The sequence below is a fragment of the Temnothorax curvispinosus genome, unplaced genomic scaffold, assembly GCF_003070985.1.
Source record: "Temnothorax curvispinosus isolate PA1 unplaced genomic scaffold, ASM307098v1 QBEX01011515.1, whole genome shotgun sequence".
Lineage (NCBI taxonomy): Eukaryota > Metazoa > Arthropoda > Insecta > Hymenoptera > Formicidae > Temnothorax > Temnothorax curvispinosus.
Window position 1 is genome coordinate 1,406,601 of NW_020221295.1, and position 26,628 is coordinate 1,433,228.

General features: G+C 43.5%; 2 protein-coding genes across 2 annotated transcripts in view; one reads left to right on the forward strand and one right to left on the reverse strand.

Annotated features, from left to right (window-relative positions):
• Positions 1–1,368: 1,368 nt before the first annotated feature.
• Positions 1,369–16,158, reverse strand: LOC112461576. The gene is made up of 5 exons (XM_025026867.1): positions 14,961–16,158; positions 14,056–14,222; positions 8,295–8,431; positions 7,034–7,210; positions 1,369–3,398 (listed from the first exon to the last, which is right to left on the reverse strand). The coding sequence occupies exons 1-5, from the start codon at positions 15,048–15,050 to the stop codon at positions 3,241–3,243; spliced, it is 729 nt and encodes a 242-aa protein (XP_024882635.1). The 5' UTR covers positions 15,051–16,158; the 3' UTR covers positions 1,369–3,240.
• The window catches only part of LOC112461578 (hybrid signal transduction histidine kinase B-like), an 18,741-nt gene continuing 475 nt past the window's right edge, over positions 8,363–26,628 (forward strand). Inside the window, exons 1-5 of the mRNA XM_025026870.1 lie at positions 8,363–8,442; positions 25,276–25,407; positions 25,844–25,939; positions 26,172–26,241; positions 26,454–26,582. Coding sequence (XP_024882638.1) covers positions 25,315–25,407; positions 25,844–25,939; positions 26,172–26,241; positions 26,454–26,582 — 388 coding nt within the window. The 5' untranslated portion in view covers positions 8,363–8,442; positions 25,276–25,314. The remainder of the gene's footprint in view (positions 8,443–25,275; positions 25,408–25,843; positions 25,940–26,171; positions 26,242–26,453; positions 26,583–26,628) is intronic.

The following is a 26,628-nucleotide window of genomic DNA, read 5'->3' on the forward strand; positions in this document are numbered from 1 at the left end:
CGTGCAAGAAATGTGTTAACACCGAGAGAACATACAGAGTTAAAAAGATAGCCGTGAACAGGCTGGACGTAAAGGATTCAAGGGACAAAAAGACGATCGATTCGTTTCGAACGAGTCAAATTTATTTCGTCAACGTGATACATTATATTTCATCTTAATTTGATTTCGCTATTCGCGTCAATTTACGAGCCCAATTATCGGGCTCCTATAACTCTCGCACACTTTTCTCTTTCTCTATCGCCTAAAAATACGACACGTCAGCTAATATTCTCTGCTTTTTTTTTCCTTTATCTTCATTAAGTGTTCCCTCAACGTAAAATTCGACGAAGTGAAATATTCGAGTAGAGTTTCGGTCCCCTTTTTTTTTCTATACCGCGACAGGACCGAAGGAACGTGCAGAGATAATATCGAATCGCCGATTCGCGAGGGGTGGACGATCGTCCGAATGGATCTGGCGACGGTCACCTCTCGAGATTCGATCGTTATTCCGCATCCGACATCCCGAGGCTAGGCGATTATTAAGTAAACGATTCGACCAGGGTATAGCGATCACCCTATTAGCTTTATCCCTATTAGGGCGGAAAGGTGAAAAGTGAAAATTTTCACCATTGAAGTTAATGGCCCTACACGGAGAGAATTTTTTGTTATATTTTATCCTTAAATTCACTTGGGACAACTTGGCAACCAAGGAATTTTTAAAATATACAAAAGACATTTTACAAACAACGTGATAAAGATTACCAAGCAGATTGGTAAATTTTGAAAGAAAAATTATTGAAATTTCCTGGATATATTTTAGTAACATTAATCAAACATATTTTATATTTTAATGTAATAGATATTAATATTCTTTATTATGGTAGACATTAATCAGAATAGCTCGCATAAAATTCTTGGTGGTACATGTTGTCCCACAACTACCATCATGATTTCAGGGTAAATAAGAGAAAATTCTCTCCGTGTAGGGATAAAGTTACATGATCGCTACCCAGGTCGCCGGATCGTTTCCTTTCTTCTCTCTCCTTTTTTTTTCTTTTTCGATCCCGATCACGATTGATATGTGTAATTTAATCGAACGTGCAATCTCGCGTCGCTTAGGAATTAGGAGCAGAACAGGATATGGTCATTTTCCACCCGCGAGTGCTCTTCCGCCTTTTTTCCGCGCGCGCGCCCAACGCTCATATAAAATAGTCACTCTCTCCCGTTGCGCCGAGTGTACGCTCTTAGTCTAATTTACATACGTAACAACTCAAATCGAGTCACCGTGGAACGTTCGAGATATCACGTATGATCCCCTTCGTAGCGATTAAACGTAACGATTAAACGAGAGAGAGACTCAAAAGGGTGCGGGGATTGTTTCTTTTTAAAAAATTATGTCAGAGAACGCTCGGATAAAAAGGGAAAGTAACAAAATATCTCGTATCTTTTACGATTATTGATTATATTATTGCGGTCGTAAAAGTATGTATGTACGGCTGTTTGACGCTCTCATGAGTATCGATCTCTTCTTTCTTCTTCGTTTTCTCTTTCTTTCTTCACAGACGCCCGCGCCGCGCCGGCTGGTCGCACGCAGCATCGATTATTAACCCGAAATAGTAACGCTCTGTTTGCGTTTGTGGAAATACAAAAATATCCCTTTTGCACCGCGGTATCGCGTCATGGATTTATCATTACGAATCGAAGCACGAAAAGCAACCTTCCGGAACGAAACTAATCGGCTGATCTTCCTCTTTTACTTTTTTTTCTCTTTTATTTTTCTTCAATGACGTGTTTAACGATACTGTTTAGGGTTAAAGTCACGAGATAACGATAGTGCTTCCGGCTGTGTACTTTTCTGTATGAACGGGCGTGCGCGGCTAACAATAAGTCTATATTCGTTCATACACATACACATATGCATATAAATATATATGTATATATATATATATATATATATATATGCATATATCTTGGCGCAACGCTTCTCTGCGTGTGTAACTCCTACGTATTGCTTTGTAGACGATCTCTATATACATATATATGTATATATGCGAGATGCGAAACGCGCGTACCTAGGGCTACAATGCGTGCGCGCCGGTCGCGCATTATAAATAGATCGAGGTTGGTCCACTCACTTGTAAATACGCTAGGATATTATAATTGCTCCACAACGTTACAATCTACTCGCTTTGACACGACACAGACGCGATTAAATCTGACGATATATTCGAAATGCGCTCGTCTTCTAGATGTCCGGGGATCTTTTGGGACCCCGGATAAACCGGAGATTATACAAGCTAGTTTTGATTAACGATCCTCGATTAAATTTGACACGAACGATAGATCTAAAACGCGAGACGAGAAAATTGAAGATACGAATTTGGGGCAAAATACGGAATTAGGATATCCGAGCAATCGGTAGAGCCGAGAGCGGGATTGATGAGACGAGATTTGTGGAGTGGACTTGAATAAAGGGGCTCCTCGACACCGGCGCGGCGGCGGCGGCGGCGGCGGCGGCAGCGGCCCTTTTGTCCGCGAGTTGGAAATTTAATGGGGAAGTTCTTAGGAGAGGCTAGAAGGACGTCCAAAAAAATGGGAGCAGTATCGAGTGCCACTAGAATTCTTGCTGAGAGACGTGAAAGGTGCTGAAATTCCCCCCTCCCCTCTTTTTTCTTTACCCGTATCCGTCGCGGCGCGATTTGTTTAATATAATTTTATCGACGTCTCGAGCTGCTACTTTGATTGTCACCGGCTGTACACGTGCGTTAAAAATTTGTTCCAAGGGTATTATCATCGAGCGGGACAGGTCTTTAGGCCTTTCGATTAGGCCTCGAAGTGTGTCTCCCGACGCGACGTCCCGACGTTATCGTTGCGACGTTCTTTATCCGTTGTCTTTCACAAAAAGTGATCCCAAGAGAGACGTGTATTAATGGCGCGGAAGCTAGTTAAGAAATTACGGTGGGCGAAGGCGCGCGCGATATATTAAAGTTTCGTCGAAAGCGACTCCTGAGTTCCTACGAAAATAAATCGCCAAACTATTACACGCCTCTTTCAGGACACTTCATATAAACGGGACGACTTTCCACCGCGATTCGTTTACGTCGTTTACGAGCCCAAGCGCCGTAATCGATTCCTGCTAACTTTATTTTAGGGGATTTAGCGGTTTGAAATCACTGCGAAAATATATCGGGTGCGCATTAATTATTCACATAATCGCAACTATATTACGTTTTAATGAGTCGAGATGAATTTATATGTACGTTAAACGTAATTAGTGCTCGCAGCGCAGCAGAGAAATCTGAAACCGTTGCGGAAGTAGGACGATTGTCGGTCTCTGTTGCTGCTCCATCGGTGCATCCTCCGTGTTCCGTTGTTCCGATTGATTTTGTTCCCAGGATTGTGAAGGGCCACGGGCTTCTCTAGGGAGAGAATTAGAGAGAGAGAAAATTTTATGACTTAGATCGCTATCTCGTGGTGGCCTATGTGCCCGAAGAAAGTGGAGGAGGGTACTAAAATTTCGAAATTGTCGCGCAGATTTACAGAGATACCGTAATGATGTAGCAAAATTTAATGATGCCATATAAGTGTCTCGTGTTCAAGCTCTGTCTATTTTTTTTTTTTATTATTAGAAGTAGACGGCTAATATGTTTCGAGCCTTACACGAAAAGGCGACGAGGACGAAGGGGAAAAAGGATCGCGCATCCTTCCCGCTGAAAAGACGACTTAATTCCGTCAACGTGACGATCGCTATAAATTGCAATGCCATCGGGGGTCTTCCCGGATAACGTCGGTATAGGCGACAGGAATATGAAATTCCGCGAGAGATTGAGAGCATACAAGGATAATCTCGCGGGGTTTGACGTAACGCGCGAGAAGGATGTCGGCGCTCGTGTTATAATCCCAAACAACGGATGTAACACATATATTCCGAATAGATAAGCTCTATATCCATTATAATCGGGCGTATTTATCTGTTCGACGAAACGAAATTAATTTCGAGCAATTCCGATTATTCGCAATACGCGGAATATGCATTCGAGATTATTATATCGTCGAAATGAAGTGACGCGTGCTCGCGGAAATTTAATAAATCGCAAATTATCATCGAACCGGTTATTTTATTGGAAAAAAAATATCAGAAAAATCCGTTAGGACACCGAAAAAAACCGATAGCGATAACTGTTCGGTTATCAGTTCGCGTCTCGTAGAAAAGTGTAATTACGTGCCTTAACAAAGAATATTGCGTTAGCCGGCATTGGATGAATTTGTATTGACTGGTGTTGTGCGGAACGAGCGAGGGGGTTGCGCGAAGTCGGGACGGGAGGGGTGCGGGAAAGGCGGTAATTCCGCTTCGCGGCGTCGCGTTTCCGCTCGGCGGAAGTACTCGTCGAACTCTCTCCTTCCTAAACTGACGCGGCCGGATTGTTTTGCAAATACCACGAGATTGTTTGCAAATCCGCCGCGCAAGCGTACCGTTTAGCGATTCCGCGTCAGTCGACGTCCCCCTCCCCCGGTTTTTCATCGCGCTCAGAACGCGCGGTCGCGGGCGCGTTCCGTGGCGACGACGGACGTTCCGTCCGCCCACCCTTTCCCAAAATTCTCGTTTCGCCTCGCGTGTCTTCGCGAGCGAATCTCGCCGGCGAAAATCATCTCGGTTCCGCGACCTTGACCCGCTCCGTGTGTCAAAAGCTGCCGCTTTTCCTCTCGATAACCGACAGCCGCGTACGTCCGCGCGGATTCGCTTGCCGGCGCCGCTGTCGGCCGACGCGTATACCTCGGAGTCGGAAGCTGGATCCGCGGCTCCGACCTTGCTCCCGAAACCGCGCGCGCGTTTGGCGTCCCCTTCCCGCCGCTCCCCCGTCCACCCCTCTCCTGTCTGTTAATTACTAATTTAGTTGCGAATACATTTGCAAAACAAGCTCTCGCACCCCCGACGGCGGAGCGCATTAAAATCGATTAAAATTTAGCTGTCGAGCAAAAACCATTACGCGACCAGAATGAGGCACGACAAGTTCGTTTTGTGTGCGTTTGATTATGACATTCAGCAAATTGAGATTTCTCGTACGGAAAAAGCGGACGTTCTCTTTATATATGCATATATGCATATATATATACATATATATATATATACATATACACGCGCATACTTTTATATTACGTTGTCTTCGCATTGACGAGTTCGCAACGCAGATGAATGCAGATGAGCACGATGAAAACGTTCATCGATATTGTTTCCATAAATCCTGGATTGCATCGCATGCGTCATTTTCCCCTCCCTCCCCCTATTCGTTAGTCCGGCTCGTCACAACTCGTCGGTTTTTTCTTTTTTTTCCCCCCCTCCCGATTTGCCCGAAATTTTTCGCGTTCGTAGCACCGTAAGGCATTCGCGCTGATTGCTACGTTTGTGCCGGAAAGAGGATTTTCAGCGGTCGCGTCTCACCCGTTCCGGCGAATATCTCACATTTATTTGTCATTATTACTCGAACATTTGGAACCCGGAGCGCTTACGGGATATCCCGGATCTGCCGGATGTTACGCATTCATTAATAATACGACCGTCTCAAATGTATATAACTTCGCTATTATTCCATCGTTACATTGATTTATGATGCAGGAACATAGTTTAATTCGCGCTTAAACCACCTCTTTCCGTCGTCTCTGTCTTCGGCTTCTCCTCTCTTTTTCCTCCTCCTCCTCCTCTCCCTCTTTTCCCAACCTCCTGTTCCACGCTTAAGTCAACCTGGCAGCACAATGGAAGGCAATATTTATCGAACAAACGGGTTAGATTGTTTTACGAACGGCAGCCTAGATTTGTTGGCCGACGAGTATATTTTTCCCCTCCCCGTTCTTCACTTTTTTTTCCCGCCCCCGTTCTCCTCGCTCTTTTGCCCTCTGGCATTTGCCACTTTCGCTCGTTCGCGCTTCCTTCACGGACCGGAGGAATGCAGTTCGGACAAACGGATTTTGCAGAATGGATCGTCCTTGACCTGTATTATCAGGGTCTAAGGGTCGGACGACGTTCTCCCGCGTTCACCATGTATCGACACGAGCTCACGTTTGTGGTGCACGCACTAACGACATGCCCGACAAGAGCCCACAATGCTTTCCCGTTCCGCATATTATATCGATCAAGCCTATTCCGTATCTCTTCCGCCTCGTTTCAGAGAGGATCGAGTCTACAAACTTTCCGACCTATTTATCCCACCCCCTTCCACCTCTCGCTTTTTAATCTCGCTCCGCATAGCCGGAAAAATTTCGGGTTTTTTTGTTACGTCGTTGGGAAAAAGATTTTAGTGAAAAAATGTGTGTGTGTGTGTATTTTTGTATACATATGTAATAAAACCTCTATTATCCGAACCCCGTTCAAGCTCGGTTATTCAAACCGGTATTGCACAAGAGAATGAACATCCCTCGTGCACATACTGCACATTACGTTTACGCAAACACATGTAGGCGGATGTTACACATGATATAACATACGTCTTCATCCTAGTACTATAATAGTCGACTGAAATAACCGTGTACATATACCAGCAAGACGTAAACGCCAGAGAACCAACATTCCCAGTCATTCTGAAGTATATTCTCTGCTTTAGAAACAAGTCTCAGATGTTACGAGGTACGGAAAGAAAACGCGGTCTCTCGCTGCAACAAACGTACTAAGGAAAATATGTAAATTGAGCAGCTCAGAAGGACTGGAAAGATGGAATGAAGGTTGAAGAAAACTGTTAAATTACTGTGATAATTTCTATTTCGTTATCAATTCACAGAATGTTATGCGATAAGTAAACTTCCTTTGGTTTAAAATGTTATTTGTTATTTGACTATTCGTAAAACTATGGATCATCCGAACATCTTGTTGTCTAGATCGGATAATAGAAGCTCTAATCATCTTTATAACATTTAATTTTAGATTACTTTTCTCTCCCGTTACTTTCTATCGCTCGACAAATCCGCTTTCTGAAAACCGCGACTGATAGACTCGGCGGGACAACCACTGAATAGGGCAAGGATCTCGGGTTGAATATGAACGAAGGTACTAGTGAAATTGTACCCGTGTCAGCTTCGGATTGGGGCATAAATTCTTGTAGCTCCGCTATCAGCTGGCCGATCTCTTCCGAGTCCTTTCGGATGCTGCACAGCTCCTCCTCGTTGAAGTCCGGTCTAATCTGTTTGCACAGGAGGATCTGCGAGACCACATTGCCGATATACGAGGGACCGGCGCGGCTCTCTGTAACGCGATAACGAAAACTGTGTCGTTAGATTTCGACGGCGCCAATTCAATTTCGGTAATGTCTTCCTTTCATCTCCCGGTATATACTCCCGCGAGCATCTCTCTCGCGGGAAAAATATTTTTAAGCGAAGGGTGGCGGAAATAATAATCACGCTTTTATTTAATAATACGTATAATATGTTAATACGCGTAACGCTCTGTTTAGCGTGGGTTTAATATAAAAGTGCATAGGGCGTTCCTTATCCTTTTTTTCTACTATTTTTTCGAGGTTTAAAAAAGCTTCCATAAACTTTATAATACGTGCAACGGAGGGAGAAATAAGCGAGCGCCCGGAACAAGCTATAGTATTAATGTCAAGGAAATAGTTATAAATTATTCGGAGCGAAGTTTTACGTATGAAAGAGGGAGATACCTTGTATTGTGGCTTACTTGTTACTTCGCAAACGTTGCAAAAAGTTAGAAAAAAAAAACACATATTAACGCTACTCTTGCAACGGTGATTCGTCACTCTCTCTCTCCTCTCTTTCTCTCTATCTCTCTTTCTCTCTAACACATGTACGTCGTGTGCAACAGAATGCGACTCGATTGTAGGAAGCGACGTGTAGTCGGAAATTGGGATTTGCCGAATGCGTGGCAGCCTATAACTATACGGTAGTTTTGAGAGTTATGGTCCGTTGGGATATACACGCCGTAAATCAGTCTATCCGGCCTGGCTCAAAGCGACCGCAGAAACCGATTTAACGTTGCAATAACGCCGATAACGCAACGTGACTCGATTCCGACGACACCTTTGCGCTCGTCCTTTACGATCTTTCACGCAAATCTCTCTCGCGGGTTTTGCATAATTAAGTGTATTATATTATCGAAAACGACGTGAATTAAATTTTGTCTCATTGTCGACGAGCGTTCATTTATCTGTCGAGATTAAAATCGCGGGCGACCGAGTCGCGGTACTCGATAAAAAGAGCAATCAGTCAAGTGCCCTGTGGATTCCTCCCACTTTCCTGCATCCGCGGGTTCTTCGAACAATTTAGAGATAATTATTGTATCGCCACCAAACGTTTTAACATGCATGACTTACCGTAATAACCGGACATATCCATGGGTATGATTTGTATGAGGTTTTTACTCTTGTGCAGTTCGCGTAAGAAGAGTTGAGCCACGTAAAACAGCAGCACCAGATTTGGACTGTCGACTGGTATCCCAACGTCAATGGCGCTGAAAACAAGGTATTTCCAAAAGATTTTCAATCGTCTATAAGATTAATCCTTAATAAGAGCATGTATATGTACTTATATGTACAAAATATATATGTTAAGTATATAATCTCGCTCCGGTTCCCAGATCTTACGAAGTCTCGGAAGTAACATGAAAGGAAAGCGTGAACGTAAAGCGCGATGATGAATAAAACCGCGAAAGATCACGTTATCGTTACTGAATGTACGGCGAGGTAAATCGCATTATCGCGAGAGATACGAATTGCTTTAACGACTTCCTTGTCAGGTCCTCTCTCGGATGCGCCCGATTTTAGTTGAAAGTCCATAAATCTGATTTCCCCTGCGCTCCGCCTTCGCGCTCCGTAGCTCGCCGAGTTAATTACATTAAAAACATTATTACTACTGCTTACGCGAAGGGGTCATCCGCGAGTCACAACTGGCACAAGTATATACTGGTCTCATTAACGCGCGCACCTTTCGCAGACGTGTTCAAGTGTCGGTGTGTTGCATCCCGTATTAGGCAACCCTGTTCCTCGTCTCTTTTTCCCTGGCATGACATTTGCGGCGGTAAATAAAAACGTCACGGCATTAATGACGTACTCGGGTATACATGTAAGAATTTTCAAGGACGACGGAGAGGGAGGCCTGCTTTAGGATGATCTCGTTGGATACGCAAACCTTTAGCGCGGGAACAAACGCGAGCGGTAAACGGTTCCGAGCGATATCACATTTCCGCGCAGCGGATTTTATATAATAAATACGTTGCCTTGAATTTCTGAAGAGAGTCACCGGCGATATTTTATGAAATATGCCGTGAAGCGTAATCCGATAACGTAAAATCGTGGCACGGGGGGATAGGCAGCACGGTAGAAGGCCGCAGGAAAACCAAGTTCTCTGATTAACCCGTTTTACGTCAATTACCGCATCGGTCGAGCATTGAGCGAAGTCCTTGCAGAGAAACCATTTCGGTTGGCTTCCGTTTAATGAGATTCCAATTAACGTGCGAAATAGACTGGCACGACCGAATAAGGCAACCGATCTCGATCTGTAAGCATATTCATGACAGCTTCTTGCCGCGGGTAAGACGACTGGATTACCAAAAAGCTGTTAATTTCTTCTTTTTTATATATATATATTTCCTGATTACCTTATCCTGTGTATACACTTGACTATCATTCAAGGTTAAACATTCGGAAAATAAAGTTCGGATCGGAAGTACACTATAATGAAAGAGATACAGAGTCGATGGGGATTGAAATGAGTTAACTTTCGTTTGCCGTAACTCGTGGCGGCCTTGTACGAACGGGCTCGGATTTCAATATGTTGGAATTTAAATCCTTTTGCGAGAAAACCCGTCTGGCACACCGTACAGCCGTTCGCAGCGCTGAAGGAAAGAAAAGCTATCGATTTCACAGATTGGTTCCTCGCAAAAAGTTAAGCCAGGAAGGTTGAACCAAAGGTAGAAGTGAGTTTCGTAAAAAGGTTAGCGCCACTCCCAATTACTGATTCCTTTTCCCTTCATCTACCTTTTCTCTCTCTTCCTCCCTCCCTCTCTCCCCCTCTCTCTCTCTCTCTCTCACTCATCTTCACTCGGTCGTCTTTGAATAATACCTTCCAGGGCTTTGCACACCTTAATGAAAACCTAAATGTTTCACGAATTCGTTTCTTTGAAATTCCTTTCATGTAACTCTCCTGTCCGAAGTGAAAGGACAAACGTGTAATATGCACGTCGATATTATATATACGCAACTATATAGCTCAGCACTTTAGGCATTATTATTACGTTACGTCCACTCTACTGATTAATTTCAACTTTAATCGCGAAACAGTTTAACCCACGAAAGAGTAAAAAGTCGCTTTCGGCGAAGCCGTGGGGAGGATGATAGGTAGACAACGGAATTTCATTTTCCCCGCATTAATTTACAGCGAGTTTCTCCTCGGCCGAAACTTGACTCGGGAGTTGACCGGATAATACTCGTGTCGGAAGGAAAAAAAAAGTATGATGAAGATTTAAAGCGAGGCCGTCCATCTCGCCGTCCGTTCATAATTGTAACCGAATATCTGGAGCGCGCTTCTGCAACGCGAGAATAATTATTTGACGAACGCCGAAATTAGACTGTTATATTACGGTTGAATATGAGGCCCACGCGCAACGTGGGATTTTCAATGAGCGGCGTTTAATTAGATACCGACGTCGAATATAACTATCGGCATCGTAAATGCCCGTCGTACACGCACCGTTTTACCTTGCTTCGCTTAAGCCGGCTCATCCCGGCCGTTACGAAACGTTAATTATTGCACCTCCGTCCGCCACCGCCCCGGTCCGTTATAATGGCGTTGCTTCTCTCCCCGAGCTGGCAGGCACGGGAACAATATCGCTATACGGGACAAGCGCTCGCGTTTCCAGCTCCGTTTGATTACGTCGACAGCACCTGCCGCGGCGCACAACAGTTCAATTACTCGCAAATTGTTATACTCGCATCGGTCATCAACTATTGCGCCTCAAGAAGTTATAGATAACCCCGGGGGTATAATTTCTTTGTCCGTCTCTCTGCGTGTCTATATATCTACCGCGTTACGGTCTTCCCCCGCGGATGGGGCACGATCTACGATCAATCGATCATCTTTACACGCGCGTTCGATTGCGCCGCATGTGCACCCCCGTGGCCGTTCGCTCGATTTATGTTCCAGCTCGCGCGCGGACGTATACGCGAGCATTTCGTGCGCCGTATCGCCGCGAAACACGCAACCGCTCTTGCATCGATTATGCAAAGCACACACCGACATTTTATTCGCGCGCCTTTTTTTTTTCTTCGGAGATCAACAGCGGCCGCCCACCGCACACCGTGGTACGCCTACGTTAATCTAGGAATTACGAGAAACCCCGGCGCATAGCTTTCCGAATTGCAAAAGCGACCGCCAGCGCGGTTGCCTCTCGCTAGCTCCGCTACTCCTATACATGTGAAATGAGGGCGTTCAAAATTGTACAGTGTATGTACATCCAGTTCGCGGAGATTAAATTATTGACAGGAAATTGTTCCGTAAAGAGTTCCGACCCCGCCCCTCGCATATGTCGCGCGTTACCTCAACGTTTTCGATATGAGCAGACGTACGACTCTCTTCTTGCTTTATTTCAAATTCCTGCTTTGTATCCCCTCTTCCGTGCAATTTTCACTATTTTTCATTTCACCCGTGGAAAACGCTCGAGAATTATTGCGCTTTCAAGCACACTGTTTTCATTTTATCGGCCATTCGTCATTCAATGTTATTCGGTGGCTTGGCAAGAGCCGGTATCTGTCTAGTTGTCACCTCGAGGGGTCTCGAGAACGAAAATCGTTCACGAAGCTCGCGGGCGATCTCGAGTCGACGATGGACGGTGGTGCAATTTCTCGCGATAATTGGGTGGCGATGCGCCGCGCGAAACGACGTCAACTTTTACCGCGTTCTCTAGCGCAAGCAACTACAAAAACAAACGCAACGGGAGGCAATAATCCTCCCGGCATTAATATTTGATCGGTGTCGGGTAAGTCGGCGGCTCTCGGGAGTGCAAAACTTTCCAACGAGCGAGCGCTACCGCGACCTGGATCAAGCGAGATCGACGAAGCACAGTCCTACGCGTACATATGTACACGCGTTATATGTTATATGGTGCATATGTGACGTTGTATATTTGACTTTACGTGTAAATAATCTCCGCGTTATGTGCGTTATCACGGCGCTGTCAACGTTTCTGTCAGGTCCCTTCTTTCGCAGCCACGCCATCGCGGTAATGCCTGAAAATTAAGATGGACGGGTAGTTCGAAAACATGTTTTCTAATTTTCAGCGCGCTTGAGCAACGCCGGGGATAAAGGATTTTCCGCTATTGCGGCATAACGGCAAATCTGCTATCGTATATTCGATGCGGAAGCAATCAAACTTCTCTACCATGACCAATTATTCGATATTGCAGCGGAACTTGTTTTGTGTGATGGAAGATCTCGCATGAATATGCCGTTAAAGCGAAACGGTCCATCTCTAGAATACACATTTCGTAATGAAATAATTCGTTATTAATATAATAAATAAACGAAATATAATTTGTAGATTTAGCAAAATTATTTTCAGCAAACAAAATTGTACTCGTGATGAATCTTTTTGCTGGTCGTGCGGTAACTAAATAACATTTCCCGCTGCAGCATAAAAGTATGTACCGACGCGTTGTGTATCGAGAAATCTTTTTTTATTCTCCGCGTATATACACTCGAGAACTCCAGAATACATTTTATTATTACATAATTTCGCGATGTATTATTAACGTGAAATGATGAGCACGCGATTGAATTGGAATTACTAAATATATACGTAATAAAGCCGTCCGCGTCAGATAAACAAGATGATTAAATCAGTTGATTAAAATTGCGTTGCAGAAATATTAGATTTTTGTCGAGGACTTTGCAATTCACCGCGAGGTGAATTGCAAAGTCAATCGCGAGTCACAGACGGCGGAAATCCTGCGTAAATCGGTGATAAATGTGCGCCGCCTGGCGCGCCCAGCAAACTTAAGGAATAAAAGTTATTGGAAGTGCTCGGCGGCGGCGACGGCACATGACGTTTTTCTCACGACCATGATTCTTCGAACGTTCGGTCGTTCGTCGTCTCTCTGTGACCTGCATTGTGCGAAACGTGCGATGGACTTGGCAGAAGCAATGTTAGAAATCGAGAAAAACTTCTTCTCTCTCTCTCTCTCTCTCCCTCTTTCTTCCTCTTGCTCCCTATTTCCCCAAGCAACTTGAATCCTGAGTTTAGGGCGGCGGAACCTTGTCCTATATGCGACGTCCTCGTTAATTCCGCGGTTTACATACGCGCTCCTTCAACTTCGCGCAAAGAAACGTCGATCTCGCACGACCGCACCGGTTGGCTGCAGCGACTCCGTTCTCGTTATCGTTGCCGGAAAATTGCCGCAGTAGCCTCAGCCCTTGCGAAAGCACACGGCTGGAATCGCGGCGGAAACGAGTTCGCACGATCGAGTTCGCTTTCTCGTTGCGGCGTGATAGATGAGTAATCCGTCTGCCGAACGGATTAACGTAACTGATCGAGCGCGAATAGTTTGAAGGGACTTCGGTGTAAGTGTACTCTCTGCACCTGCATATATCAGTATCGAACAGATACCCAACTCAAACGTTCGTTCCCTGACGTGCCGTAGGCACTGTCCTCGAAGAGAAATTTGAATAAAACGCAGGATGTAAGTTTTTAACTGTTATGCATTTAGATTCTTAACTCTAGCTGGCTACACTTATTTTCGAGTCCTTAATTCGCCACACTCCGGTCCGTGAGACTACTCGATTTTGTGCATTGACATTTTTATTCTAATAAATATTTTTAAGCTTGTATACTGTATAAATTGGAAATACAGATTCTAAGTAAGATGTTTATGATAATACCATCAGGTCAAGAAAATGATTTAAAGTTAAACTAAACTTATTATAAAGAAATTAGAAAACTATGTTACTATGTGAAAACTAGAAAACAAAAAAACGTTCAGTGGTCCACTGGACCGGAGCGTGGCGTTGTGGGGTTAAATTTTCACGGATCTCTCCTTGGAGATCTCTGTGGGATTCAAGGATTGTCTCGAGATCTAGGCTCACCTTTTGACGTGCGGCAGCACCAGTTGAGATGTGCTCTTGCAGGCCTCCACGCAGCTGCGGCGCAGCTTCCGTATTTTTTCGCGCAGCTCCGGACAGTCGCGCGGCTGTCCGATGTTAATGAGCAAATCTCGGAACTGCGCTACCTGGCTGTTTATGTCCTGGATTTGCTGAAACGCACGAAAAGTGAAACTCGCGATCGGGCTCCATCGATTATCCCATTTGGAGTGGCGGAAACGCCGGATATACACGCGCGCTTCAACGTGGCAATAATGTTCTCCCCCCCCATGTCACTCTCGCTATTATTATATTTCTCTTGTCGAGCAATTTCTCGTTTACGCTCGTCCAAATACCGAATAATGATATGTTTGCATAACGTTGGAACTATCTTGCCACATAATTTGACATTCCGAAGAGCCATTGTTATAAATAATTGAGAGCGACAGATAATGGCCTGTGTCATCGATAATTTACGAATCGATTGCGTCACGAATAACTACTAACGGACGTGATCGTCCACGGGGAGAGATGCGCGGCTCTCGAAAAATTAAAAAATAACGTCGCGCTAATCGCTCCGCGAGTCCCGTCCCGCAATTATCCGCCCAAAATATCACGTATTATTCCCGGCTGACTTTATTCGATTCCCCCAGCATCAATTATCCACGCGGGTACCCTGTATAAAAAGTGAAATGGAAAGGTAACGGCGGCGAGGGGCTCTTAAAAAATGAATTAAGGAGACTGCATATCGGATTAAAAATCTCGCCACGATGACGTGAAAAATGGTCGCGAGTCGGTTGCAGCGAAAGCTCGTTAAAGTTACATCGACTCGGGAAAGGTAATTTACGTTGTGCCGCGTCCGGGCCCCGTCCGCGTCCGCGCGATTCGCGCGATTTCAGATTCGCGCTTACCAGCAACACCGTCTTATCGGATCTCTCGGGCTTGTCGGATTTGTCGTCGTGATGTCTACTGGTCGATGGTGTCGGGGAATCCGTCATCATCCAGTCTTGTTACGGACAATTTGCTCGCCAATCGTCATATCACCCGGCACAACGGCGATCATTTCCCGCGAGCATTTCCGGCGCGGCGAGCGAGGCACGCGGCTCCCGCGGAACCCCTCCCGGACCGGAAGTCACCCACGGGGGGGTTTTTCACACACGGTCTTGACGATCGCGTACCGCGCACCGATATATAGTCGCCGTCGCAAAGTGCACCTCGTGCGCATTCCCGCCACGTGATCCTCTTTTTTTTTTTGTACCGCGCGCCGGTTATTTTTACGCGATCAATCCCGCTTCACTTAAAGCTGGCTGATAATAGGCTTATCGTTCTCTCTCTCTCGCCAGTGGCATAGTCATCTCTCGGCCGCCACCGGAGCGGTGTAGTCGCTGCAGCGTGCTCGACCTTTTCCCCTCGTTTGCTTTTTAAAGACTTACGCGACATATTCTAATCGGATGTAGCGTTAAATAGGATCACGTGCATCCTTCGATTCCGCGCGCGGGTCGAGTCTACGGCGAGATTTCTTTCTCTCGCTCTCGTAAGAATTTAAATTCCAATCTCGGGACCGGATATCGACGCGGGTAAGAAATTTCTCCCCGCGGAAGCTGTCTCGCGGGACGAGTTTCAGCCACGTACAAACTGCAGTTTCCGCGAGCCTGAACTCCGATCGTATCGCGTATCTCGTCGTTTCGACGGAAACGTACCGGGACGCGCGGGACGAGATCTCGGACGAGATCCGATATCGACGTCGCGGGCGCCGGGCGGTCGGGCGGGAATTTCACGAGCGGAATTTGGGTTTACGCGCGAGGAGCGGCGATCCGCGACGAGCGACGAGGTCGCGCGGCGCTCCGTCGAGACGTCATCTCGCCCCCTCGGCGGGACGATCGCGTGGGACTCGCGCACCACCGCCCCTCCGGTCCTCCTCGGTCACGTATGTACGCGTGACTCCTCGCGTGCGCTCTTCTCTCTCTCACGGCATCACGGCATCTCACGGTTACCCTTTCCCCGTCCGAGATAACCGAGATCACCGAGAGAGCACTGCGACGGCGGCAGGAGAGTGGAGTGCCGCTATACGAGCCGTAGCAACACACGCGACGGACTGAAACGTGGGTTTCGCCCTCGAGCTCTTTCACTGCCGCGCGCCACCCTGCGCCGAGCGCGCATGTCTGACTCGCGCTACGGCGCCTCCACTGCGACCGTTTTTCTGGCGTTTCGCAACCCTTGTAAAAATAGCCAATTTGTCCCCTCTATTTAATAACGTCGTTGTGAAACAACGTGATTTTCTTATTTGCTCTCGTGCCACCTTGGCCGTCGCGTTGCGTCGCGATCGCGCTCTGAGCGAAATCGCTGCCAAGCTGCGCGAGATAGTTATTGGCGGTATAGCCGGACGCTGATTCTAAAACACAATGAGAAAGTAGGGCAAAACTTTTTAAACGAAGCTTTGTTTTCGTGAAAATTCAATTTGAAAATCAGACAATTAGAGGAACGTCTATTCTCTGTTTTGAACTCGCGTAATTTTCAATAATATTCCAAGTTGATGAATTTGTTTTAACAATGATTTCTCTCTCTCTCTCTCTCTCTCTTGGCTCTTTTTTTTGAAATACGAGGAAAAATATATTTCTAATTAAAAAAATGTATTTAAAACAATTAATATTTTACAAATATCTCTCCAACGCAACAAGAAGTATTATTTATTATTTTTTTAAATGAATTTTTTTGTTATTGAATTATTTTATTTTTTGATAGAATTTGATAGTTTGCGTTAATGTCAGTTATGCATACTTGAACGGTAGAAAAGATGTTATTAATTCTCCGATTGATATAATATAGAAAATAAAGTCTTATATAGAAATTTTATTCTACGGTTTCGACTTTTTTTCTTTTTATGTAAAATCACCATTAATAACGAATCGTCCTGTTTCGTAGCGATCAATTTTGAGCTACACATTTCAAAATTGTAGAAAAAGTAATATTTTTTTAATACATTTAATCATTTTAAAAATTAAGTACAATTAAAGCATGCCAAACACACAATCTTTTTGTAATTTCGTCTCGACGGTGTTCTATTTTCGTCAAACGAAGACGCAAACACAGGGTGCATCTACGGAGGAAAAGATTTTGTAATAAATTGTTCTAGACTGAACATTGTCTCACCGAGAAATAATTACGTTAAAGTAATATAAAGTAGTACAGATGTATAGAGTTGCATCATGCATGAGGAAAGTTGCCTCGGTTTCAACACACTCATCCATCGTATGCATTACGGCCGCAATGCACTTTTAGCCGAGAAACATATACAATTCCGTTGCAACGATACCTATATATACGCCCGCGGTGCCGCGTTTCGTCGAGCCACTTTACGCGGAGACGTTCGGGTACTTCGAACGCCGTAAAAGCTATACCAGTATAACGCAATTTCGATGCATTAATTGACGTTGCATCCCGACGACGACGTTGCACGTCGACGATACTTTCGCCATTCGGTGCCGCACGTGCCGCCGTCATCCTACCGACAAACTTCCGGCGACGTTATTACCCTTTAAAGTTTTTAGAACCTGAAAATTCCAAGGATTCGCATAATTTCTGTAGCGCTGCAGCGAACACGACTTTTCCACGTATGGCTAAAGTCTTTCAAGGCTCCCTGTCATTTCTTCCGGTTCCTGTTTGGCTTCGGTACGTCAAGGGAAATTTAATTTCGAGCGGGACTCTATGTTCGAGGGAGTATAGTCGATACGAGTCGATAAAATCCGATTAGGAACGCACAAATCAAATATTAATGTCCTCATACATTTATAGATATGACATAATAATGTTATTTTAAATTACATAATTGTGTACGATTAATGTCTGTATGCATAACGTCCGCAAATTTATGTGTGACGCACACACGTGTACTTTTGTGTAAAATGACAATTGAGTTGCGACTCTATTAATGTCACGCATCAGCTTGCATCTATGAGCGCTGCATTCGACAACGTACACGCGTCCTATGAATTATGGGCGTGTGCACGCGACAGTGCACTCATATTGTATAATTATACAAATTGACAACAGTCAGGACGCAGTTATGCCCCGCAGTCGCCGTCGTCGTTCGCAGTAACGGCGATTGCAGCTCTCTCTCTCTCTCTCCGCCGAGTATTCGATCGGCCTGGAATTATTGGATCTCATTAATGTCCGAATTAAGCTGCTGGCGCGAATATTAAAAGTGTCGCGTTTCTCGCTTCTCTCGGTCAGAAATAGATAATCGCTCGATGGAGAGAGTCGACGGAAAGTCGTTCATCGAGTCATTGTTAACCGATCCTGTTTGCTAAACCGCTTTCCCGCTTCTTTGTCCGCCATTCTCTTCTTTCATGCTATACATTTTTCCGTTTTCTCTCTGATGGAGTACCTTCCGAGAATATTTCCATTATCATTTAGAAGTTTGAAAGAACGTCTTATCGCTCAAATCGACTTACGTACACCATTACGTCGCATTACATGTACCGTAGATTATTTCTGCTACCGATAATTGAGACTCAGCGTATACAAGATACAAATCTCACTCTCAACTTTCGCTCTATCGAGTCGTTTAATCTGAAATGTATACAAACATTAACCTTCCTTCCAAACTAATTAATTACACAACACATTTTTCTTTTTACGCTGACGTTTAATGCTTAAGTTTATTTTTACTTCCTTTCATTTTTTATTCTTATCTTTAATTACTTCTAGCCTGCACCATTACATCATTATGACTTTCTTCTTTTTATTTTGATCCGTGTGACTACTGTGAGTACTTGTACTTTCTGTTACGTATAATGTTTCTTCGAAAGGAATGCTATTCTAAGATACATTTGATAAAGTATCTATCTATATATCCTTTATTCTGTTTGCGACATCCGACTATCCGACGTGACTTCACTTTTTATTTACTCCCCGCCTCCTCGCGCCCTTTTTATTCTCTTTCTTCTTGCACTCCTTCGTTCGCCCTCGCCGCTTCCAACGGATCTGTCCCGTTTCTCTCGTTCCTCTTGTGTGACAGACCCTAGGGTGTGCCCGAACCATCGATTACCTTAAGAAATTAAATTCAAGACTTGGCTGCGCGGGATACTTGACGTTGAAAATTAAAAGCTTGCGAGACAGACAACCGGGTCTGCCTCGTAAATTTCTCCCTAAGACTCGCTTCGCTCACAGTTTCGAGAGAACGGGCCCGGTATAGTTTGTACGCAATACGTGATCCGCGTGATGCACGCATTCGCGGCCCCGGCGGTCTCGCGCGAGAAAAGCGGATGAAAGGATTTTGCGGGACTACGGTCGACACCGACGAGGCGCAATCCTCGGACAAAGGACGGCGCGGGGTACAACGGGGCATCGCGAGGGCACGACACGGCTGACAGTAACGGTCGCAAAATAGTCGGAGCGACGGAAGCTATTTTCGAAGTTCAATCGAATCGACTTCTCCACTCGTTGCTGGCCGAGGCAAGAGTACCTGCAACGCAAGGTACGATCGAAATTTTGTACGTAAAAATTTGAAACTTTCTCGGAATCGCACTCGAACTTCGCGAGTTATTCCGCTCCGGATACGACGCGGTGGTTCCCGCTGGTACGATCGATAGCGCCTTCTCAAATTGCTTTCCTGACAATGGCACCTAGGTACGATCACCGGACGATTCAATTTGCCGAGGCGTCCCATGAAAGAATCATCCCGGGAGCGACGTATAAGAACAGGGGACTCCCTCGAATGGCCCCGTGGATAATGCACCAGGGATACCCGGCGATTTCCCTTTGGAGATAAGATTAGTTATCAAACTGATGAGTTACTTATTTACTACTTATTTTCCGCTACGAAGCAACTCGAAGCGGCTAATTACAACAAGTAAGATTTTACGAGGTAGGACTCTAAATGTTTGATTTTTCGACCGCGGCGGCGATAATTGTATTTTCTTCTTTATTTTCCCGACCGCTTTCTCTACCTGGCTGGCGGCGGAGAGGCACGTTAGTCTACCTACCGCAACCGGCATGTTCGTGACAACTCTTAACTGCCTTTTTAACACAATCCTGTCGTGGAGAAATCGTTAGCTTCCGCGGCGAGCGAGCCAACACATACACGGCGTCGCAAACGCTCGACTTTAAACGGATTACAAACGCGTCGCGCCCCTTCGGTCTCTTTCTCTCTCGCGGAGAATTATAGGCCCGTAAATTCCAGTTTTACGTCGCTGGCTTATCGCACGGCGTACATTGCGCAAAGAGCCCACCGTCGGCTCTTTTTTTTCCGCCACGGTTAGGAGCAGGAGGAAGTGCGACCCCTTTCCTAGGATATTATAGCGCGTTGCACTCCTCACGTTTTATACTCTAGTGGGTTTATTATACACGAACCGCGGGAGATTAGCATATGCATTCGCGTACACAAGGCGTAATAAGATGTCCGAGTGACCCCGAGATATCGACGTTCCGTGATAATCGCGAAAGACCGCGCGACGTCGGGTACGAATAATATTGAAACGGTTTTAATATTTAGCGGGGGTGGGATTGTGCCAGAGACGCGCTCTCGGTGTAATCGTTATTATTACAGTTTCAAAGCCGTATGTAAGTATCGGTTTGCGGATTACGTGTACATAGCGAGGGAGGGGGGGGGAGGTGAATTGCGTTATGCTATTTCATTCCGATGACACTGTAGCGGTGCACGTAGTTTCAGGAAGTGTCATTAACATGCGGTGGATAAGCGACACGGCGAAGATATTCGCTGACATATCTCACGGTTATCTTCTCATTGGGTGTATGTACGATATGTATGTATACAGACTATACATATGTAACGCGTATCCATCTCTGTATTGCGTCATTACCGTTCTATTTCCACTTCTCGTTTTATTAATTAAAAACGAGGATCTCTCTCTTGTTCTGCAACACAAATCGGCACAAAGAAATATTGACATATTCGGCTATATTGAATCTAATAATAATTTCGCGAGTTATTTACACCCGTTTTGCACATCGCTATTTACAAAGGATTATTAAGTCCACATGATCATTTCCATAACGTATTGCCATCGTACCGCTTTGGTTTATGTCGCTAATTTATTTGTATCGTCTTCCATGCGCTATCCCGGAAACTGCACGTCGTTTCGCCTTTTAAGCCAGATACGACGGAGACCGAACGAGAGCGCGGACAGCTGCAGGGCAAGCCTCAAAATATATTAAACGGTTATCCGGTATTAATTACCAAACGCGAACGTTCGAATTGCGTCTGGGAGAACATCGGCAGGGGACGCAGGCAGGGGGGATGGTTATCGACCATTCCTGCTACATGCCACAAATTATCTCATTGGCCGTATATGGCCTTGGCCGCAGATTCTGCCCGCGTTACTTTCGCACTCCGCAATCTGAACTCTGATGCTGAAACAATATTGATATTTGATACGCGCGAAACCACAGGACAGAATGGACTCGATCTCTTATTTGAATCCGGCTGCCTCGGGCCATTTATTTACCAATGAAAATTGAGAAACAAGCAGGCAGTCACCCTCAGGGAGATGAATCTATCTCATATACTCACATTTGCAATTAATTGTATACCAAATGGAAGAAAAATACATTAAAAATATATACGTCCCTCTTGAGCTTCGCGTATCAATTTGATAAATAAGCGTAAATAGTTTGGATCGACAAGAGTCTTCGCTGAAAATTATGAGAATGTACTTCGAAATTATTGTTTCGTTTATTACGCAAGTATCTGAAATATGAATTTTTTCATAGATTTATGTGCAACCAAGCGCGCCTTATCACATTACTTTTCGAGATTATTCGGATTTTATTTATTCTTTCTCGTCGCCTTCGGTAAATTCCAATACACTGGAGAACACAGGCAGAGTTCTTCGTTTTTTGCCTCGACTTATTTTCTTGATTTTCCGCTTCACAAATGTGATGACACACATTTTCTTTCTCTCTTTCTTTCATCTTCTGCCGTTTTTCCACCACTTCACTTATTTGCTGTGGTAAGGTAATTTATCGTGTAAACGCATCTCGAAAAATTCAACACAGGCCATCGTCGACATTGGAGTTTCGCTGGTTTGTCGAAAGCGCGCGTACTTTCTCAAGGAGAAGGTACTGTTACAGTGAACGGAAATTGTTTCTATTTATTACTCGACGAGAGAGTGCGCTCGGAGTATAATGTGTTTGGTCTTGAATTTTGCAAGAACAAGTCATCGTTACCAATCAATCAAATTGACCCAGTTTTATAAACCATGTATATCGTTTGGTGGATAATGAGATTCTTCGTGATGAGAAAATAGAATCTCTGAAGGAAGAATCGTTCCCCCGAGGAGGAAACGCGAATCCCCCGCGAAGAATCGATGGTAAGCAACTGTGGATTACGGTTGGACGGCTGCCGGAAATGAGGCAGAAGTTGTACCGAGAATTTCGTGGATCTCCCGAAGCCAAACTGTTTTCCGCGTGTGCAATTGTTATGGCGCTCGGTAATTGGATTCGCCACCAGCGATATGCGCTCCGTCCGAATTCCATCCCGCCGGAGGAAAATATGACTGCGGAAATAAAAGCGCGCGCGCGCGGGGCTCGTTCAATGAAATGCATTTTACAATACAATTGTCGATACCCTCAGCTTCGTCTCGGAGACTCGAATAGATGTGAAATCGACCGTAATCATTCGCGATTCGTAAAGGTGAAAAAAGTATCGCGTTGACAAACAAATGAAAACGGGGCGAAACAAACGGATAAAATATATGATTCAGAAACATATCGTTATGTAATTATAGACGTAGTCATTATGCATTTTCTCGTTATGCAGAAGCTCCGTTTTATTTGCGAAGAGTATCTAATTTAACAAAAAATATCGTGATGTGATTCGCTCTCATGTGCCGTTATCGACACAGTTGATGCCGTTGAAGGTATAACGAGCGAGTTTTAATGAACTAATGAAACGCAATCACTCTGTAATACTGATACAACGCAAAGTTGGTCAGCATTTCGGGGTTATTTCACGGGCTGTTTAATCAGTCCGCCATGGTGTGTATAACGCAATTTACAATGCGGTGTTGTGCCGCTCTAATTATTCCGAACTGCCAGAGTGCGGTCTGAGACAACGCGCTATAAAATCGCCGCGCATCGAAATGCGTCGCGGCATACAAGCGAGAACAATTATATCGTTTAGGACTCGTTTTGTTTTCTCGATTTACGATTTTTGCGGTCGTGCTCGACACGCCGTCGCACTATGGAACGTTTGCACCTATTTTTGGCCAAAATTAGAAAGATTGGTTTTTATTAGATGAATTTGCGTGTGCATTAGAAGTTTTTAGGGTTGGTGGAAGATCAGTAGAGGATTCCAAATGGCGGATCCAATATGACGGCCGAAGGTATTAAAAATAATTGTTTGTTTTGCATGAAAATGAGACCCAAGAGGTTTTGGGGGTCACTGAATTAAAAACTTAAAATTTAAAATGGTTGATCTTATCAGTTTTATAGCCGCAGCAAAAAAAAACAGATACAAACGTCCCATATATTGCGTCGACGTGTCGTCGTCAAATCGAATTGAGTCGCACGAACGAGAGGAGAGGCGCAAAGGAATCTTTAGCGGCCGACATCGAGCGAGAACGTCCGTTTAGAAGCGGAGTTTACGCAGCAAAGGCATTTCAGTTCTGCTTTCGCGCGAACACAAAGGACCAACTTAATAATTTAAAGCATTAGCCGCGGCTAAAGCTCCTCCGTCTTTGAATCCGCGGCCCCTAGACAATCTCGGAGTGTCTGAGCGACTCGAAAACTGGGGTAAACTCACGGGATAACCGTATAGCCGTTGGTCGATACCCTTGCCCCTAATCTGCCCCAACGTTTCCCGGAAGATCCGCGCCGACCCGGCTCTCTCGCGACCGTAAATTATGTCGCTAAACTAATCATCATTCTCTCGTATGCTCAAAGAGTGTACTCCGACTCTGGCATTAGATGTGTCTCACATTTACGGCAACGACGGATTTCTCCCACATCTGGTTAAATAAGCCTCATTTTTCTCCTCCTGGGCTATATTTGACGCCGGGGTTACCTCGAATATCCCCAGAAATGTCCCGCTCATAAAAATTCAACGACCCGTGAACGCGTCGTCAAAAATAGAAAAAACGTGCAAGACACCGCAAGAAGTTTAGTTGAGAAGAACAGGCCTGTAGCTAGAAGCTTCTTCGTGATAGCGTCCTTTTTTCCTTTGCATACGCAGCAGCTTGTGTATATATATATATAACATACATATATATAGATATATTCCGTTGCGGAGTAAGCATAAGTAGATTGTGAGGATGAGAGACTGTTGAAACACTGGAGATATATATCGTTTCGTGAAAACTTATAGAATATTGAATAATTGGACGACAGAAATATAAAACAGTCCAGCATAAAATTAATTATGTTAATTTCGATCAATATTGATAAACTTTGATCTCGGTTTAGCTTACTTTTTTTTTTTTTTTTTCTAATTCTAGGCATTAGTAAGTTGAGAATTGATTGTTATATGGAATTTATTTGTTATATGGACTCCACAACATATATATATATATTTTTTTTTTACTAGTACGTATATACATTTACTGAATTAAAACATTTACTGTGACACATGTTTATATATAAATATACTTACTGTTCAATATATGCATATACATATTGATAATATATGTATAAGTATAGCCGAAAAATTATGCAGTACATTGATACATTAACATATATGATGCATAATTTTTCTGCTATACTTATATATTATATTATCAATATGTATGTGCACATATATATACATATATACATATTGACTAATAAATGTGTAAATTTACTATGACATATAAAATAATTTAATAATTTAATGAGTTTAAAATGACTATTACTACTTGCTATTACTTACTACTAATAGTAATTCAATTTACAGTAAATTTAATTATTATTACTTCAACAAATAGTGTAAATTGTAATCATTGAAAGTAGACTTTCAAGTAGAAAAAATTGCAAGTGGCATCTGTATAAAGAATAAGTACTATAAGGAGTAAGTTAAATAGAGAGTAAAGTTAATCAGCGTTGGTAGAAATCAACATTAGCAATCTTCAGCTGAACCCCAATTGCAAAGTCCATGATCTCCTTGTGATTCTCGCGAGACCTAAACACAAATGTGATATACAATTGTAGCAAAATGTTTTTCTCGAATAAATTTTGCTCAATTTAAATTAGCATTGATAGATTGTATAACGAAATAGGAGAGTAATTTTTCAGAGACGTCCAACATTGTTAATTGCAATTTTCATCGTAAAGATGTCTAAGCAAGAGGGAAACAGAGGTTATGATTCAGAACCATCAACTAGTAGTGGATATCGCAGGAAACCATACGACAGGAATTCAGAATCAGTAAGTGGAAACTGGAAAATAAACAGATAACTTTCCCGAAACATTTAAGCTAAAAACAATAGAGATAAAACAAAATTGTGAAATAGCTTATTGTGGTATAACTTTTCTTGGTTTTTTTTATATTTCTTTCCAAATGTCCAAAAACCACTCCTTTTTTTCTCATTGTGATGATACATGTAATTCCCAGATAGCACAATTGATCTTTTTGAATTCATAAAGATCAGCTGTGCTATCTGGGTTGTTATTTCAAGAACTCTTGCTAAGATTTTTACAGAAAACTGCCTTTCTGAATGTAATTTGATATATAGTAGAAATTTTCAAATTTTTAAAGGAATTTTTCATGTTATTATTCTTGATCCTTGCTTATAGATTAGACCGATTGTACAATTGTACTTTGTACACTTTGTAGTTGAATGTATTCTTTTGCTTCTTACAGGATCGTTCATCAGTGAGAGGAATAGGAATAGGAATAGGAATAGGAATGGGAATAGGAATAGGAATAGGAATGGGAATAGGAATAGGAATAGTGAAGGTTGGTAAGATTTACAATATTATTTAAATTTTTAGTGTAATATATAAATTATATCTCTTTGTTTGATATATTTAAAATATATACATGTGTTTAGAAATCTGTTATTTCAAGAATTTTGCATATAATACTTATTCTTTCTAACAAAAAATTTAGATTTATTAATGCATATTTATATAAAATTAAATTTAAAAATTTATAAGAATGTAATAAATATGTTATTCTATTGCAACAGAGTATCAAACGCGAAGTTTCTCCAGTAAGTACATCTACGTTCTCGGAACATGAGTCAATGGAAACTGCAAGTAAGTTTTTTTGTGGAAGTCTTTATTATACATTTTTATTATTCAATTTTTTTCAATTATTGATTTATCAACATATATTAGTAAAGTATGCATTTTTAATAACAAGCTATAAAATGTAAGAGATTTTTATTATTTAGAAACAGTAAAAATATAATAAATTTAAATTAGATTAGTGGTTAAAGTTTTTAAAAGTTTTTCATGTATAATTAAAGGTGACGTTAAGAGCGAAATTAATAGTGAAGTTGAGAGTGAAACTCAAAGTAATGAGTCGCAGCAGCAGCAACAGGAGCAGCCACAGCAACAGCAACAGGAGCAGCAGCAGCCGCAGCAGCAACAAAGAGGTATCTCTCTCTCTCTCTCTCTCTCTCTCTCTCTCTCTCTCTCTCT